At 43.9% G+C, this 15400-nt stretch overlaps 1 protein-coding gene across 1 annotated transcript in view; it reads left to right on the top strand.

Moving 5' to 3' along the window:
- LOC126198612 (dipeptidase 1-like) overlaps positions 1 to 15117 on the top strand; it is a 158632-nt gene extending 143515 nt beyond the window's left edge. The window contains exon 11 of the mRNA XM_049935064.1: positions 14935 to 15117. Within this exon, the coding sequence (XP_049791021.1) occupies positions 14935 to 15111 (177 nt within the window). The 3' untranslated portion in view covers positions 15112 to 15117. The remainder of the gene's footprint in view (positions 1 to 14934) is intronic.
- The last annotated feature ends 283 nt before the right edge of the window (positions 15118 to 15400 follow it).

The raw sequence follows: 15400 nt of genomic DNA on the forward strand, positions 1-15400 counted from the left end.
GAAGGAACACTATTTTCTTAACTAACATCACTTCATTATAGATCAGGAGATAAAAAGTTAGTTTCGGATGTAATTTTTCTAGTTATCAATTTTGCTGCGAGCTGGTTGAAATCTGGCTGACATGCACAAGTTCACTTAAATATGCACAAGTTCACTATATATATATATATATATATATATATATATATATATATATATATATATATATATATATATATATGTGTGTGTGTGTGTGTGTGTGTGTGGTGGAGAAAAATTGTCCCTCGATAGCTGATGCCAGTGGGAACCAAAATTACTAATGCTATATAGATCGGCAACGCACAATTTTTAAACTACGGAAACTTGGCGCCACGCGCTCCGATTAGCCGCGGGATTGCCCTGTTGCCGGATGCTCTGAACAACGTATGACCGCGAATGGTGTGCCTGCCGGAGATCGCGATGTATCCAAGGCGGCCCGGACGCTCGGTGCTAGCGCGCCAGCCCTCCACTTTGGGTCCTGGGGGCGAATCCGCTGGGGTCCCGACACATCCATTGTAGTTTTCTGATAAGATTTACCGGGAAAAAACCGTCAGTAGCTGTTAGTTTGCGTACAGAAAGTCTTTTACAAATTGTGTCGGCCCAGAAAACGGTCTTTTTTTGTAGCCAGGCATTGTTTACTTAAAGCAGGTGCTCGAACTGGCGGCCCTCTGACGCAACACGAACTTGGTAACGTCGAACGGTTTTTGCCGAACTCTTTCAAAGTTTCATGGCATTGCCCTGACGTGATTGGCGGCGTGTTGAATGCGATCCATTAATTCCTCTTCGTTTCTAGGGGGTTCCCGTCCGGGTGGGTGACCTAGAACCCTGAAAAATCCCCACACGAAAAAGTTCTGTGGCATCGCATGACGCTGCAACCCCATGCGTAGCCGTATGTCCAGGGGAAATCTCCCAGCACACTGGGTGAGTTTCTTGCAAAAAGTGAATTTGGCCCGGTAAGTCGAGGATGTAGACGGACCGGCCCAATCAGATGGTCACCCACAATGCCTGCCCAAATAATGAGCGCAAATCGTTCCTGGTGTCCGTGGACGTACGTGACGTAAGGATTTACCCTTGCCCAGTAATGAACGTTTCGAGTGTTGTAAAGGCCATCGCGATTGGAAGTGCACTTGTCGGTAAACAACACAATGGCGGGGAAGTCAGGATCTCGTGAAACACGTCGCAGAAACCACCGACAAAACGCTAGCCGGTGTTCATAGTCCGCCACAGGATTTAAGTCTTGGACAGTATGGTGGTGGCTGAGTCGTTCTAGGCGCTACAGTCTGGAACCGCGCAACCACTACGGTCGCAGGTTCTAATCCTGCTTTGGGCATAGATGTGTGTGATGTCCTTAGGTTAGTTATGTTTAAGTAGTTCTAAGTTCTAGGGGACTGATGACCTCAGCAGTTAAGTCCCATAGTGCTCAGAGCCATTTGAACCATTTTGACAGGATGGAAACTAAATGGATGCTGGCCTTCATCCCTCAAAACCTCTCAGACTAAACGATGAGTGACTCTCATGTCGTGTCCAACCGCTCGAGTACTTGTCGTAGGTGCTTCCTCGAAGCGCTCGAGAACAGTCTCTTCAAATACACCATACCGTCGTGTTCGAGGTCTTCCAGCATCACCATGATATCCCGCTTAGCGAGCCTGTTTCGCCAGGTCGCCGATGAATTGGTGTAAATGTTTGCGTGTGTGAGTGGCGTCTTGCTGGGTATCGTTCCTCATACAACCGTCGAGCTTCATGCACATTACCTTCGCCTGGTCCGTATACAAAAACCATAACTCGTTGTTCTTCAAACGAATACTGTGCCGCCATGCTTACTGTAGACTAAATCGCAGGTGACGTGTTTGCACTCCGTAGCGAAGCTTACGTGTGAATGCCTCTGACGTGAGGTGGAGACAAACAGCAAGACCTATACAACACGTGCGCGTACCACATTGGGCCAGTGACGGGGCGAGGGACGTTTGTATGAGTGAACGGACAATCATAGCGGTGTCCGTCAACTGACGAACTGCAACAGGGCAATCCCACGGCCAATCGGAGCACGTAGCGCCAAGTTTCTTAGTTTAAAAATGGTGCGTTGTCCACCTACACAACATTAGTAATTTTGTTCCTACTGGCATCACCTATCCGGGGCTTTTCTCCACCCTGTACATCCTTTTCGAACATTCTTTCAAAATTGAGTAGTTCAGCCCAAGTGTCATTTGAAGTATAAGAGGTGATCAAAAAGTTTCTCTGTGAAGGTCGTAGAGTCCGGAATCAAGATGCTAATGACGTAAAATCGCAGTTAATACGGAGGCAATCATCCCAGCGACGCACGAGGTTGAAGACGCCCGTTTGATGAAACACCATGTCTTGCTGGGTGAAGTAGTCCGTAACTGCTTGCTGCACATCCTCGTGCAAGAGGAATCGTCGACCTTCCAAGGCCTTTTTAAGAGACTGGAGACATGGCATTAGCATGGGGGCGGGGGGGTGATCTTGATTATAGAGCGGTTGCTCTCCCAGTTGAGGCTGGCCTCCCAGATCAACGCCGTCTTATGCCTAATTGTGACCAGGTAGAAATTTGGCGCACCATTCCACAACGGTGGCTTACGACATACATGTTACCCCATACCCATCCTTCATTCTTCGATAGATGTATGGCAGTGTTTGTCCAAGGAAGAATAACAGCACGTTTGTCGTGTTTGGACACATAGTTCAGGTTTCCGCATTAGCTACAAGCACATCGGAAAGACGCGAATGCTATACTAATCCCTTGCCTACGTGCCATTTCTTAAATACACACATTGGAGTCGCGTTACGGTGCATATACGTTGCAGCCACGGCCTCAAAAGAAACTTTATGATCGCCTGTTATACTTCAGTTCTTCGTCCTTTTGCGCTTGCTTCAATTCGCTCCGTTGTTCCTACAACTGCTACATCCTCTACTAAACGGCAGTGAAACGGGGCGTTTGCCGTGAAATGAGTTAAAATAGCTTTACTTCCGCCATTCCTTTAAATCTTCTGTGAAATGGGAAGATACTAGATGAGGTACTAGCTCTGATTAAGGGGCGTGTGACGTGCTCAGATTTTTCAGTTGCTCTAAGTTTCGAGTCTCGGTCCGAGACATAGTTCTGAACTACCATGAAGTTACAATTCAGCACACATCCCGCTCCAGAATAACAATTTATTCAGGAAGGTACGTGACTAGCAAAAATTTGAGACACATAATACTAGAAATTCGGAAAACCAGGAAACTCTCTTATTTCAAGAGACCGTCCTAAAAATAGCTATGAAATATTTGTAGATCAGGCACACCGCCTTAGAGAAACACAATGTTCATCTTACAGCTTCTTCTTATTTAACCGTATTGTCACGTTACATGCAGTATCAAGTCAAATCTGAAAGCAAGGTGGTCAATGAAATACAACACTTGGCAATAAAAGCACTTTCATTTCAAACACCAATGTGCAGGAAGAACAGAAATGAACTCCTCGACGATGAATGTTTGTTTGTATAGAAACATTGTATATTCTAAACTATGCGAACATTACAAGCATGTTGTTGTGGTCTTCAGTCCATAGACTGGTTTGAAGCAGCTCTCCATGCTACTCTATCCTGTGCAACCCTCTTCATCTCCGAATAATCACTACAACCAACATCCTTCTGAATCTGCTTAGCGTATTCATCTCTTTGTCTCCCTCTAAGATTTTTACCCTCCACGCTTCCTTCCAGTACTAAATGGGTGATCCCTTGATGCCTCAGAACGTGTCCTATCAATCGATCCCTTCTTCTAGTCAAGCTGTGTCACAAATTCCTCTTCGCCCCAATTCTATTCAGTACCTTCCCGTTAGTTATGTGATCTACCCATCTAATCTTCAGCATTATTCTGTATTACCACATTTCAAAACCCTCTATTCTCTTCTTGCCTAAACTATTTATCGTCCATGTTTCACATCTTTGCATGGCTACACTCCATATAAATATTTTCAGGAAAAACTTCCCGACACTTAAGTCTATACTTGATGTTAAAAAATTTCGGTTCAGAAACGTTTTCATTGACATAGCCAGTCTACATTTTATATCCTCTCTACTTTGACCATCATCATTTATTTTGCTCCCAAATAGCAAAACTCATTCACTACTTTAAGTGTCTCATTTCTCAATCTAAAATCCTCAGCATCACCTGATGTAATTCGACTACATTCCATTATTTTCGTTTCTCATTTTTTGATGTTCATCCTCCTTTCAAGACACTGCCCATGCCGTTCAGCTGTTCTTCCGGGTTCTTTGCTGTCTCTGACAGAATCACACTGTCTTCAGCAAGCCTCAAAGTTTTGTTTCTTCTCCATGGATTTTAATTCCTACTCCAAATCTTCCTTTTGTTTCCTTTGCTGCTTGCTCAATACACAGATTGAATAACATCGGAGATGTCTGTTTCATTCCCTTCTCAACTCTATTTTCCTTTCATGACTCTTATAACTGCCATCTGGTTTCTGTACAAATTGTAAATAGACTTACGTTCCCTGTATTTTACCCCTGCCTCCTTCAGAATTTGAAAGCGGGTATTCCAGTCAACATTGTCAAAAGCTTTCTCTAGGGTCAATATTACCTCGCGTGTTCCAACAATTCTACGAAATCCAAACTGATCTTCCCCGAGGTTTGCTTCTACCAGTTTTTCCATTCGTCTCTAAAGAATTGGTCTTAGTATTTTGCAACCGTGACTTTTTAAACTGATAGTTCGGTAATTTTCACACCTGTCAATACCTGATTTCTTCGGGAAGTCTGACGGAACTTCCCCTGTCTCATACATCTTGCTCACCAGATGGAAAAGTTTTTTCAGGGCTGGCTCTCCCAAGGTTGTCATAGTTCTAATGGAATGTTGTCGACTCTCGGGGCTTTGTTTCGACTCTCTTTCAGTGCTCTGTCAAATTCTTCATGCAGTATCATATCTCACATTTCATCTTCATCTACGTCCTCTTCCATTTCCATAATATTGCCCTCAAGTACATCGCTCTTATATAGACCGTCTATATACTCCTTCCACCTTTCTGCTTCCCCTTCTTTGCTTAGGACAGGTTTTCCACCTGAGCTTCTGATATTCATACATGCGATTCTCTTTTCTCCAAAGGTCTCTTTAATTTTCCTGTACTCAATATCTGTCTTACCCCTAGTGAAACAAGCTTCTACAGCCTTACATTTGTCCTCTAGCCATCCCCGCTTAGCCACTTTACACTTCCTGTCGATTTTATTTTCGAAACGTTTGTATCTCTTTTCACCTGCTTCAATTAATGCATTTTTATATTTTTACTCCTTTCTTAAATTGAATTCAATATCTCTTCTGTTACCCACGGATTTTTACTAGCGCACGTCTTTTTAGCTACTTGATCCTCTGCTGCCTTCACTACATTGTCTGTCAATTCTACCCATTCTTCTTCTGCTGTATTTCTTTCCCTTGTGCTTGTCAATTCTTCCATAACGCTCTCCCTGAAACTCTCTACAAGCTCTGATTCCTTCAGCTTATCCAGGTCCCATTTCCTTAAATTTCTATTTTTTTTGCAGATTCTTCAGTTTTGATCTACAGTTCATAAGCAATAAATTGTGGGCAGAGTGCACATCTGCCCTTGGAAATGTCTTACAACTCTTAAAATTAAATATCTGGTTACTAAATCTCTGTCTTGCTATTATATAATCTATCTGAAACCTTCCAGTGTCTCCAGGCCTCTTCCATGTACACAACCATCTTTCAGGATCTTAAACCAGATGTTAGCTATGACTAACTTATGCTCTGTACAAAATTCTACCAGGCGGCTTCCTCTTTCATTCCTTATCCCCAGTCCGTATTCACCTACTACTTTTCCTTCTCTTTTTTTTCCTACAGTCGTATTCCAGTCCCCCATGACTATTAAATTTTCATCCCCTTTTACTGCCTGAAGAATTTTTTTCAGTCTTTTCATCAACTGCGGAGCTAGTTGGCGCATAAACATGTACTACTGCGGTAGGCGTGGGCTTCGTGTCTGTCTTGGCTACAATAATGCGTTCCCTATGCTGCTCGTAGTAGCCTATCCTTGTTCCTATTTTTTTTATTCGTCATTAAACCTACTCCTGCATTACAGTCATTTGATTTTGCACTTATAACCCTGTATTCACCTGACCAGAAGTCTTGTTCCTCCTGCCAAGGAACGTCACTAATTCCCACTATATCTAACTTTAACCTATCCATTTCCCTTTTTAAATTATATAACTTACCAGCCTGATAAAGGGATCTGACATTACACGCTCCAATCCGTAGAACGCCAGTTTTCTGATAACGATGTCCTCAGCCCGGAGATCCGAATGTGGGACTATTTTACCTGCGGAATATTTTACCCAAGAGGACTCCATCATCAATTTTTTTTTCTTCAATCAGTGTTCTGACTGGTTTGATGCGGCCCGCCACGAATTTCTTTCCTGTGCCAACCTCTTCATCTCAGAGGAGCACTTGCAACCTACGTCCTCAATTATTTGCTTGACGTATTCCAATCTGTCTTCCTCTACAGTTTTTGCCCTCTACAGCTCCCTCTAGTACCATGGAAATCATTCCCTCATGTCTTAGCAGATGTCCTATCATCCTGTCAGTTCTCCTTATCAGTGTTTTCCACATATTCCTTTCCTCTCCGATTCTGCGTAGAACCTCCTCATTCCTTACCTTATCAGTCCACCTAATTTTCAACATTCGTCTATAGCACCACATGTCAAATGCTACGATTCTCTTCTGTTCCGGTTTTCCCACAGTCCATGTTTCACTACCATACAATGCTGTACTACAGACGTACATCCTCAGAAATTTCTTCCTCAAATTAAGGCCGGTATTTGATATTAGTAGACTTCCCTTGGCCAGAAATGCCTTTCTTGCCATAGCGAGTCTGCTTTTGATGTCCTCCTTGCTCCGTCCGTCATTGGTTATTTTACTGCCTAGGTAGCAGAATTCCTTAACTTCATTGACTTCGTGACCACCAATCCTGATGTTAAGTTTCTCGCTGTTCTCATTGGCCCGCACTAAAACCATATTGAGGCTTAGCATTTTCCTTTTCAGATTTTCTAGCTTTCCCACCACGTTCAAAATTCTATGTCACACCCCGACTCGTAGAACATAACTGTGTACTCATTAGACTGTTCATTCCGTTCAGCAGATCATTTAATTCTCCTTCACTTTCACTCAGGATAGCAATGTCATCAGCGAATCGTATCATGATATCCTTTCACCGTGTATTTTAATTCCACTCCTGAACCTTTCTTTTATTTCCATCATTGCTTCCTCGATGTATAGATTGAAGAGTAGGGGCGAAAGGCTACAGCCTTGTCTTACACCCTTCTTAATACGAGCACTTCGTTCTTGATCGTCCACTCTTATTATTTCCTCTTGGTTGTTGTACATATTTTATATGACCCGTCTCTCCCTATAGCTTACCCCTACTTTTTTCAGAATCTCGAACAGCTTGCACCATTTTATATTGTCGAATGCTTTTTCCAGGTCAACAAATCCTATGAAAGAGTCTTGATTTTTCTTTAGCCTTGCTTCCATTATTAGCCGTAACGTCAGAATTGCCTCATCGTTTAACCATACAGTAAAGCTGGATGCCTTCGGACAAAAACTACAGCTGTAGTTTCCCCTTGCTTTCAGCCGTTCGCAGTATCAGCACAGCAAGGCCGTTTTGGTTATGTTACAAGACCAGATCAGTCAATCATCCAGACTGTTGCCCCTGCAACTACTGAAAAGGCTGCTGCCCCTCTTTAGGAACCACACGTTTGTCTGGCCGCTCAAGAGATACCCCTTCGTTGCGGTTGCACCTACGGTACGATTATCTGTATCGCTGAGGCACGCAAGTCTCTCCACCAACGGCAAGGTCCATGGGTCATGTGGGGAGATTACAAACATATGAAATTATAAATACTAAATAACAATGTTAGTTGTGGTCGGATTTGAATTGGCGACCTGCACGACAACAGCAATCAACACTGATCGCCACGGGTCTTACACGGTCGAATCGCACTAAAGTGACCACCATCTATGTTCGACGTCAGCGTGCAACAAACGACACACAGACGGCAGGTGGCAGCACAGGCCAGTGTAGGGTTTATAACTGGTTTCAAGGGGAAGGGGGGGGGGGGGCGGACATCACTGCATGCGTTGTCGTAATTCGGAAACGGAGTGATTTATCTGACGTCCACAAGAGCTTGATCATTGGGTTTCAGAGAACCGTAAAAACATTTCTGAAATGGCTAAATTTTTAAATTCTTTGCGCGCCGCTGTGGTTGATGTATATCGTGCATGGTGAAATGGCACTATCCAAAACAGGCTCCGAGGTCACTGTGTTGCACCAGCTATCATGCATCACGGGGGTGAACGACGGCTGTGGAGATGTATGTGGGCGAATAGAAGTGCAACTGTTGAGCAACGGGGCATCCAGATGAACCAAGGACCTACCAACAGTGTCTCCTCAACAACTGTTCAGCGAACAGTGCTCGTATGGCCATTGCAGCAGGCGCCTCGTTCATGCACTCACGCTGACTACTGTTTATCGGTAACGAATGTTTTAATTTGCACACCAGTATCGCAACAGCACGTACAGTGAGTGGCGGCCGGACACCTTTTCAAATGAATCACATTATTTGCTCCATCGGACAGATGGCCCTTGGCATGTACGGGCATGTTATCTGAAAGCAAGAACTCTGCAACAATCGTCAGAAGGGTCCAGGCTGGAAGGTATTCCCTGCGTGATCTCGTCATTCTGGAAGGCACAGTGGACCAATATAGTTATGCGTCTATCCTTGGGGATCCTTGTTTCTCCTCGGCACTATGGCATCTACCAGAAGGACAATGGAACTTGTCGCACAGCTCGCAGTGTAAGTGCGCGGTTCAAAGAGCATCAGTATGAGTTTACCATACTCCTCTGCCCGCCAAACAACCCGGATTTAAACCCAGCGAGAATCTGTGAGACCACCTAGCTCAGGCTGTTGCCGCCATGGATCCTCAACCAAGAGACCTAGCATAGCTGGCACGTAACTTGTGTTGGCATGGCATGGCATCCTTTTCGATACCTTCCATAATCTTGTTGCCTCTCTCCCTGCATGTCTCGCAGTGGGCCGCGTTGAAAAATGTGCTAATTCATGTTTTTGAATGCAACTTCTACCCTCAGCTATACCCTCTTGAATATGATGCATAGGAACTCGCAAACTGAACCAGTCTGGAGCGGTAAACATATATGTTCTGAGTTTGTTCAAACTCAAGGCTGGAGTTAACTACGTAATATGAGATAGTCTTTGACTAGTCGGGGATCCCAGGTTCGAAATTCCCATGCTTAAATTTTGAATAAAAGTCATCAGCAATGGCGGCCGAAAATTTCCGGCATATGAAGTCACCCTCGTTCTGACAATGGCCTTGTCAAAGAGGGCGTACGTACGCACTGAGATTCAAAGAACTCTCTTGCCCCGGGGATGGGAAACTGTCTCTAAAACACGGAGAATTATCTGTGATCAACGGCGTGAGGACCTAGAAGGTATTGGAAACAGCTGCATTAAAGACATATAATGTGTATCCCCAAGAATGTGCACTGCAATTGATAAAGTACCATGATGATCTCTCCACTGGCAAAAGTTTCCAGACTAGTCCCCCATTCGGATCTCCGGGAGGGAATTGCCATGGAGTGGTGGAAAATATTGAATAACCATTGAAACGGTTATGTTCTACGAGTCGGGGTGTGACATGTAATAATTTTGAACGTGGTGGGAAAGCTAGAAAATCTGAAAAGGAAAGTGCTAAACCTCAATATGGTTTTAGTGCGGGACAATGAAGTAAACTGAAAGTAGACAAGGATATCTGGTCAGACAAGTGTATGGTAATATCAACAGCAGCACATAATGGTGTAAGTAGAGTAGTATTACTTATGAATAGAGTAGGGCAGAGCTTGGTTTATTGTGAACAGTTCAGTGATAGTTGTTCTCAGCGGAACTGGCAGCAAATCAACACCGACAACAGTAGTTCAGGTATACCTGCCGACGTCGCAAGCAGATGACGAAGTGATAGACATAGTATATGAAAATATTGAACCGGTAATTCAGTACGTAAAGGGAGATAAAATCTAACAGTCACGGAGAATTAAAATGCGGTTGTAGGGCAGCGAGTAGAAATAAAGGTTGCGGGAGAATATGGGCTTGGTACTATCATTGAGAGGAAACGAAGACTAATAGACTTCTGCAATAAATATCAGTTAGTAATACGTTGTTCAAGAATCGCAAGAGGAGGAGGAATACTCAGAAAAGGCGGGAAATTCGGGAATATTATAGCTATATTACATCATGGTCAGGCAGAGATTCCGAAATCAGATAATGGATTGTAAGGCGTGTCCAGGGGCAGATATACACTAATATCATAATTTAACAATGGTGAAAAGTAGGCTGAAGTTTAACACACTACACAGGAAGAATCAATGCTCCAACAAGTGGGATACAGAATACAAAGGAATGAAGAGATACCCTTGAAGTTCTGTGAGACTGTAGCTGCAGCGATAATGAATAAACCAGTAGGCAGCTCATTTGAAGAGGAACGGACATCATTAAAATGGGGAATCTCAGAAGCTGGACAGGAAAACATAGCTACAAGGAAGCTTACTACGCAGAAACGATAGATGGCACCAGAAACAGGAAGTGCAGCGCAGCTAAGGGAGGATGGCTGGACGGAAAATGTGAAGGAATCGAAAAATCAATTATTGTCAGCGTATAGAAAAGCCAAAACAACCTTCGGTGAAAACAACCACATAGATGCAAGATATAAACCAAGAGAGTTAACTCTTCACTTGGATACGAACTCCAGACTAGGAGAGTTAACTGTTCACTTAGATGCAAGTCCAAAAACAAACACTTGTTGAGGGTGCGAGCAGGACGGTCGATTGTGACTTCCTGATGACCACGGTTTGGATATTCGATGAAAGTGGTGGTACTGGAACTAGCTTCACAATCGGAACTCACTGGACGGACTCCACAACCACAATTCTCTGGGCTGTAACTGGACTGTGACCGGTAAGCCCTACCGCACTGATCCCCTAACCAGAACTGCTTGACTTCAGTCTTATTGAGGCCACTTAAGTAATGACATAGTGAACTATTTTGTATACTAAGGACGCTTCATCAGGTTAGGAATAGTAGTGCGGAGATTTGGCGCCACCGGTCTGGGTGAAGTCTTCCTCAACCCACCCCATGAACACGTCATTATTTACATGCTGGTGGTATCTGTTGACATATGCAAGCAGCCGAACCTGGGTGTGCTGCAGTAACGAAAAAGACCTGGGATACAGCAGCAAAATCAATAATTGCAGGCAGTAATTTCTGCTGCATATATTGACAACATTGACTCAAAAATGTCATTACTGAACTTTAGTGTTGTCCTTGTACGTTAGATGTGTTGGTCCAGTGAATATCCATATTCATAACGATTCCGGAGCATTTTATTATGCGAGTCCGATTGTCCGGCATACGAAGTCACATTTGAGGCTAGTGATTCGTTTTCTGTTCTCTGAAAGAGTTGACGCTGTGGAGATTATTAACAGAATACAGTTGTAATATGGTTATAAATTTTTTAATAAATTGAAAATTTTCAAGAAGATAGATAGTTTTGTAAGTGGTGGTGTATTTGTCTGCGACGCAGATTGTTCGGATAGAGCATCCACTTTGAAAACAGGCAGGAAAATCGAAAAAGGTGAGAGAGTTTATGTTATGATCATTATGCCACAAGTAATGAAATTATTTGTAAATTTTTGGCCACGATAGCACAAAGCTTCTGCCAGGATGGAATTAGGAAACTCGTCCAGAGATGGACACCGTGCATATGGATTTTGGGTAGGTGCTGATCCAGCGTTTCATTCCGAGGTTCGGGGATAGGGGATAGGCAATACAGTTTCTTATTGTCTCTGTAGCCAATCCTGTCTCTTCGACCCGCCCTCTCTCCACCCCCAACTGTAACTCTCAATCCTCCACAACTGTGTAAGATTTTAATAGTAACAACAATAAAATATATAAAATGATTCAACATAATAATAATAATAATAATAATAATAATAATAATAATAATAAAATTCCCATGAAACATAAAAATTATTTCATTGCAATAAGACAGTTTGTTTGAGTAGGATAACATTACATTTATTTCTACAGCGTGTCGACATTGTTCTCTTGGCCTGTTCGAACACGAGATCTGTCTCCAGTCGAGCACATATCGGACATCATCTGACATAACACTAGTATCATGTACATCCCTGTATTGACCAAGTGCAACAGACATGGAACTCCATCCTACAGATTGACATCTGGCACCTGTACAGCAAGAAGCATGCACGTTTCCATGCTTGCGTTCAACCTTTTGGCGGTTACACCGGTTATTAATGTATCAGCATTTTACGTCACTCTTACGTTAACCTGTGAACTTGCGATGTTAGTCACTTAAGTATGCTACCTAGACAAATGTATTCCCGAAATTTTATTACCCTGCATTAATTATTTTTTGGTACTGCGTTTTTCTCCGTCAGTGTATATTATTCTTGGTAGCAGTTTGGATGCATGCGCTGTTAAGCTGATTATGTGATAGTTCACGCATTTATCGGCCCTTGCTATCTTTGTGGACGATATTTTTAAGAAGGTCTGATGCTACCTCGGGTCTTACGTGTTCTACAAACGAATCTGAGTAGTCGTTTGGTTGTTACTTCCCCCAGTTCCCAACGAACGTTGTCTCAAGTTTTCTAGAGATCATTTAAATTATGACTCCAGTACTGGATTCCCATTGACTTTGCTGAAGATCCCAGTGCCCATCATCACTAACTTCTCTGGTTTCAGCTCATGAGAAGGAATGGGCTGCCATTCCTCCACGGAGATTCAAGCACCTCATTGAAGGTGTCCGTAGCAGAGTTCAAGACATTATAAAGGCGAAGGGTTGACTCATCTCATGTTAACGTCGACTATTAAGTGTCCGATTACTTTTGAACACATGAAGTATATGTAAAAATATAAATGTTTATACTAAAAACCTTTTCGGTGTCTTCATGGTCTCCATGTTTACCCCCACCCCTTACCTCCTCTTGCAACTGCTCCTGATTGAGGGAGCATGTGAATAGAAGTGAAATGTCGTTGCGCCGATTCTTTTCTTTTTTACTTACTCTCTTCACCTAGTAAGTTGCCCTCGTACTTCGTAATTGTAAGACAGTGAAATGCCTCCAGCACTCCAACCATCAACTGACAATGCGTTGACATCACAGTTGCAGTTAGTCTGCGTAAACCAGCTATGTTGGCCACTAAGGCACCGTATATATGGACCGTGATAGCCTCTTCAGCATCAAATAAGGCTCTGAATATGGTAGGTACACAATAAATAAGATCATAAGGCCGGCTACAAGCGTTTAATTTTCTTACAATAGAGATCGGCCGTGGTCCCCAAGACCTCCAGTCAAAAGGATGGGCATATAAATGCTTCGTAATTGGTCGATGTCGTCTTGAGACTTAAATTTTTTGTTTTCCATTATGTATTATTGCCCGGAAATATAGTTAGGAGGAGCGGAGATACTTTCCGTAAAGATCGCGCTTTGCACCGTTGGTTATTCTTCCTGTGTCTCTGGGCTATCCTCTAACAAAGCACGCACAGATAAAATTAATAATTTTACACTGAAGAGCCAAAGAAACCTGTACAGCTGCCTAATATCGTGCAGGGCCCCGGCGGGGATGCAGAAGTACCGAAACATGACGTGGCATGGACTCGACTAATGTCTGAAGTAGTACTGGAGGAATCTGACACCATGAATCCTGCAGGTCTGTCCTTAGATCCGTACGAGTACAAGGGGGTGGGGATCTAAAAAGTATATTTCAAGCGATTCCAGATATGGTCAATAACGTTGACGACTAGAGAGTTTAGTAGCCAGCGGAAGTGTTTAAACTCAGAAGAGTGTTCATCGCGCCATTCTGTAGCAATTTTGGACATGAGGGGTGTCGCAATGTCCTGTGGAATTGCCCAAGTCCTTCGGTATGTACAATGGACATGAATGGATGCAGGTGATCAGACAGGATGATTACGTAAGTGTCACCTTCCAGAGTCAGGTCACATATCACTCCAACTGCACACGCCTCGCACCATTACAGAGCCTCCACCTGCTTGAACAGTCCCCTTGCTGACATGCAGGATCCATGGGTTCATGAGGTTGTCTTCATACCCGTACATGTCCATCCACTCGATACAATCTGAAACGAGACTTGTCCAACAAGGCAACATTATTCCAGTCAATAACAGTCCAATGTTGGTATTGACGGACCCAGGCGAGGCGTAAAGCTTTGTGTCATGCAGTTACCAAGAGTACAAGAGTGGGCCTTCGGCTCCGAAAGCCTATATCGATGATGTTTCGCTAAATGATTCGCACGCTGGCCCTTGTTGATGGCCCAGCACTGAAAGCTGCAGCAATTTGCGAATAGGCTACACTTCTGTGACGTTGAACGATTCTCTTCAATCGTCGTTGGTCCCGTTCTTGCAGTAACTTTTTCCGGCAGCAGCTACGTCGGAGATTCCTGATATTCACGGTGCATTCGTGAAATGTTCGTAGAGGAAAATCTCCACTTCATCGCTACCTCGCAGATGGTGTGTCCCATCGCTCGTGCGCCGATTGTAACACCACGTTCAAACTCACTTAAATCTTGATAACCTTCCATTGAAGCAGCAGTAACCGACCTAAGAACTGAGCCAGACACTTGTCTTATAGAGGTGTTGCCGACCGCAGCGGCGTATGTGGCTGTTAAGATATCTCTGTGTCTGAGTATGTCTGCCTATACCTGTTTCTTTGACGCTTCAGTGTAAGAATTACTTGCTTGCTAAGTAGCTCTATGTTGAGATCGGCAGTATCTGACCAGTTTCTGTGTGACCCGTGTCCAGGTGCGGGACGAGCTGGCCGTCGCCGGTGAGCAGCCGGTGGAGGAGCGTATCCCGGCTGAGGACGTGCTGGGGCGCACCTACTGCCGCATGCCGGCCGCCTCCGCTGCCGGCTGCGAGCCGTCGAGGGGCGCCGGTGACGACACCGACGTCGACGCCGGAGCGTCGCTGTACGACTAGGCGCCGTCCCTCGCGCTTCCATTACCACCCCAACGACCGTCGCAACCTAACTACACAGCGGCGTTAACCAAGATCGGCCTATGAAGTCAAAACATGACCTATTGTGTTATTTGTCTCTTTCATGCAGATGAGAGAAGAAATAACAGGAATTTACAAACAACACTTAATGAGTACTTGAACTGCGTAGTATCTTCGTTAAGAGTTTCTCGCGCAGTAATGCAACTCTGCTCAACTACAGTCTTCTTTCAAATATTCCGCCGAATAGAGCCGTTTTTCACTTTAGAACCAA

Source organism: Schistocerca nitens, chromosome 8, assembly GCF_023898315.1.
Source record: "Schistocerca nitens isolate TAMUIC-IGC-003100 chromosome 8, iqSchNite1.1, whole genome shotgun sequence".
Classification (NCBI taxonomy): domain Eukaryota; kingdom Metazoa; phylum Arthropoda; class Insecta; order Orthoptera; family Acrididae; genus Schistocerca; species Schistocerca nitens.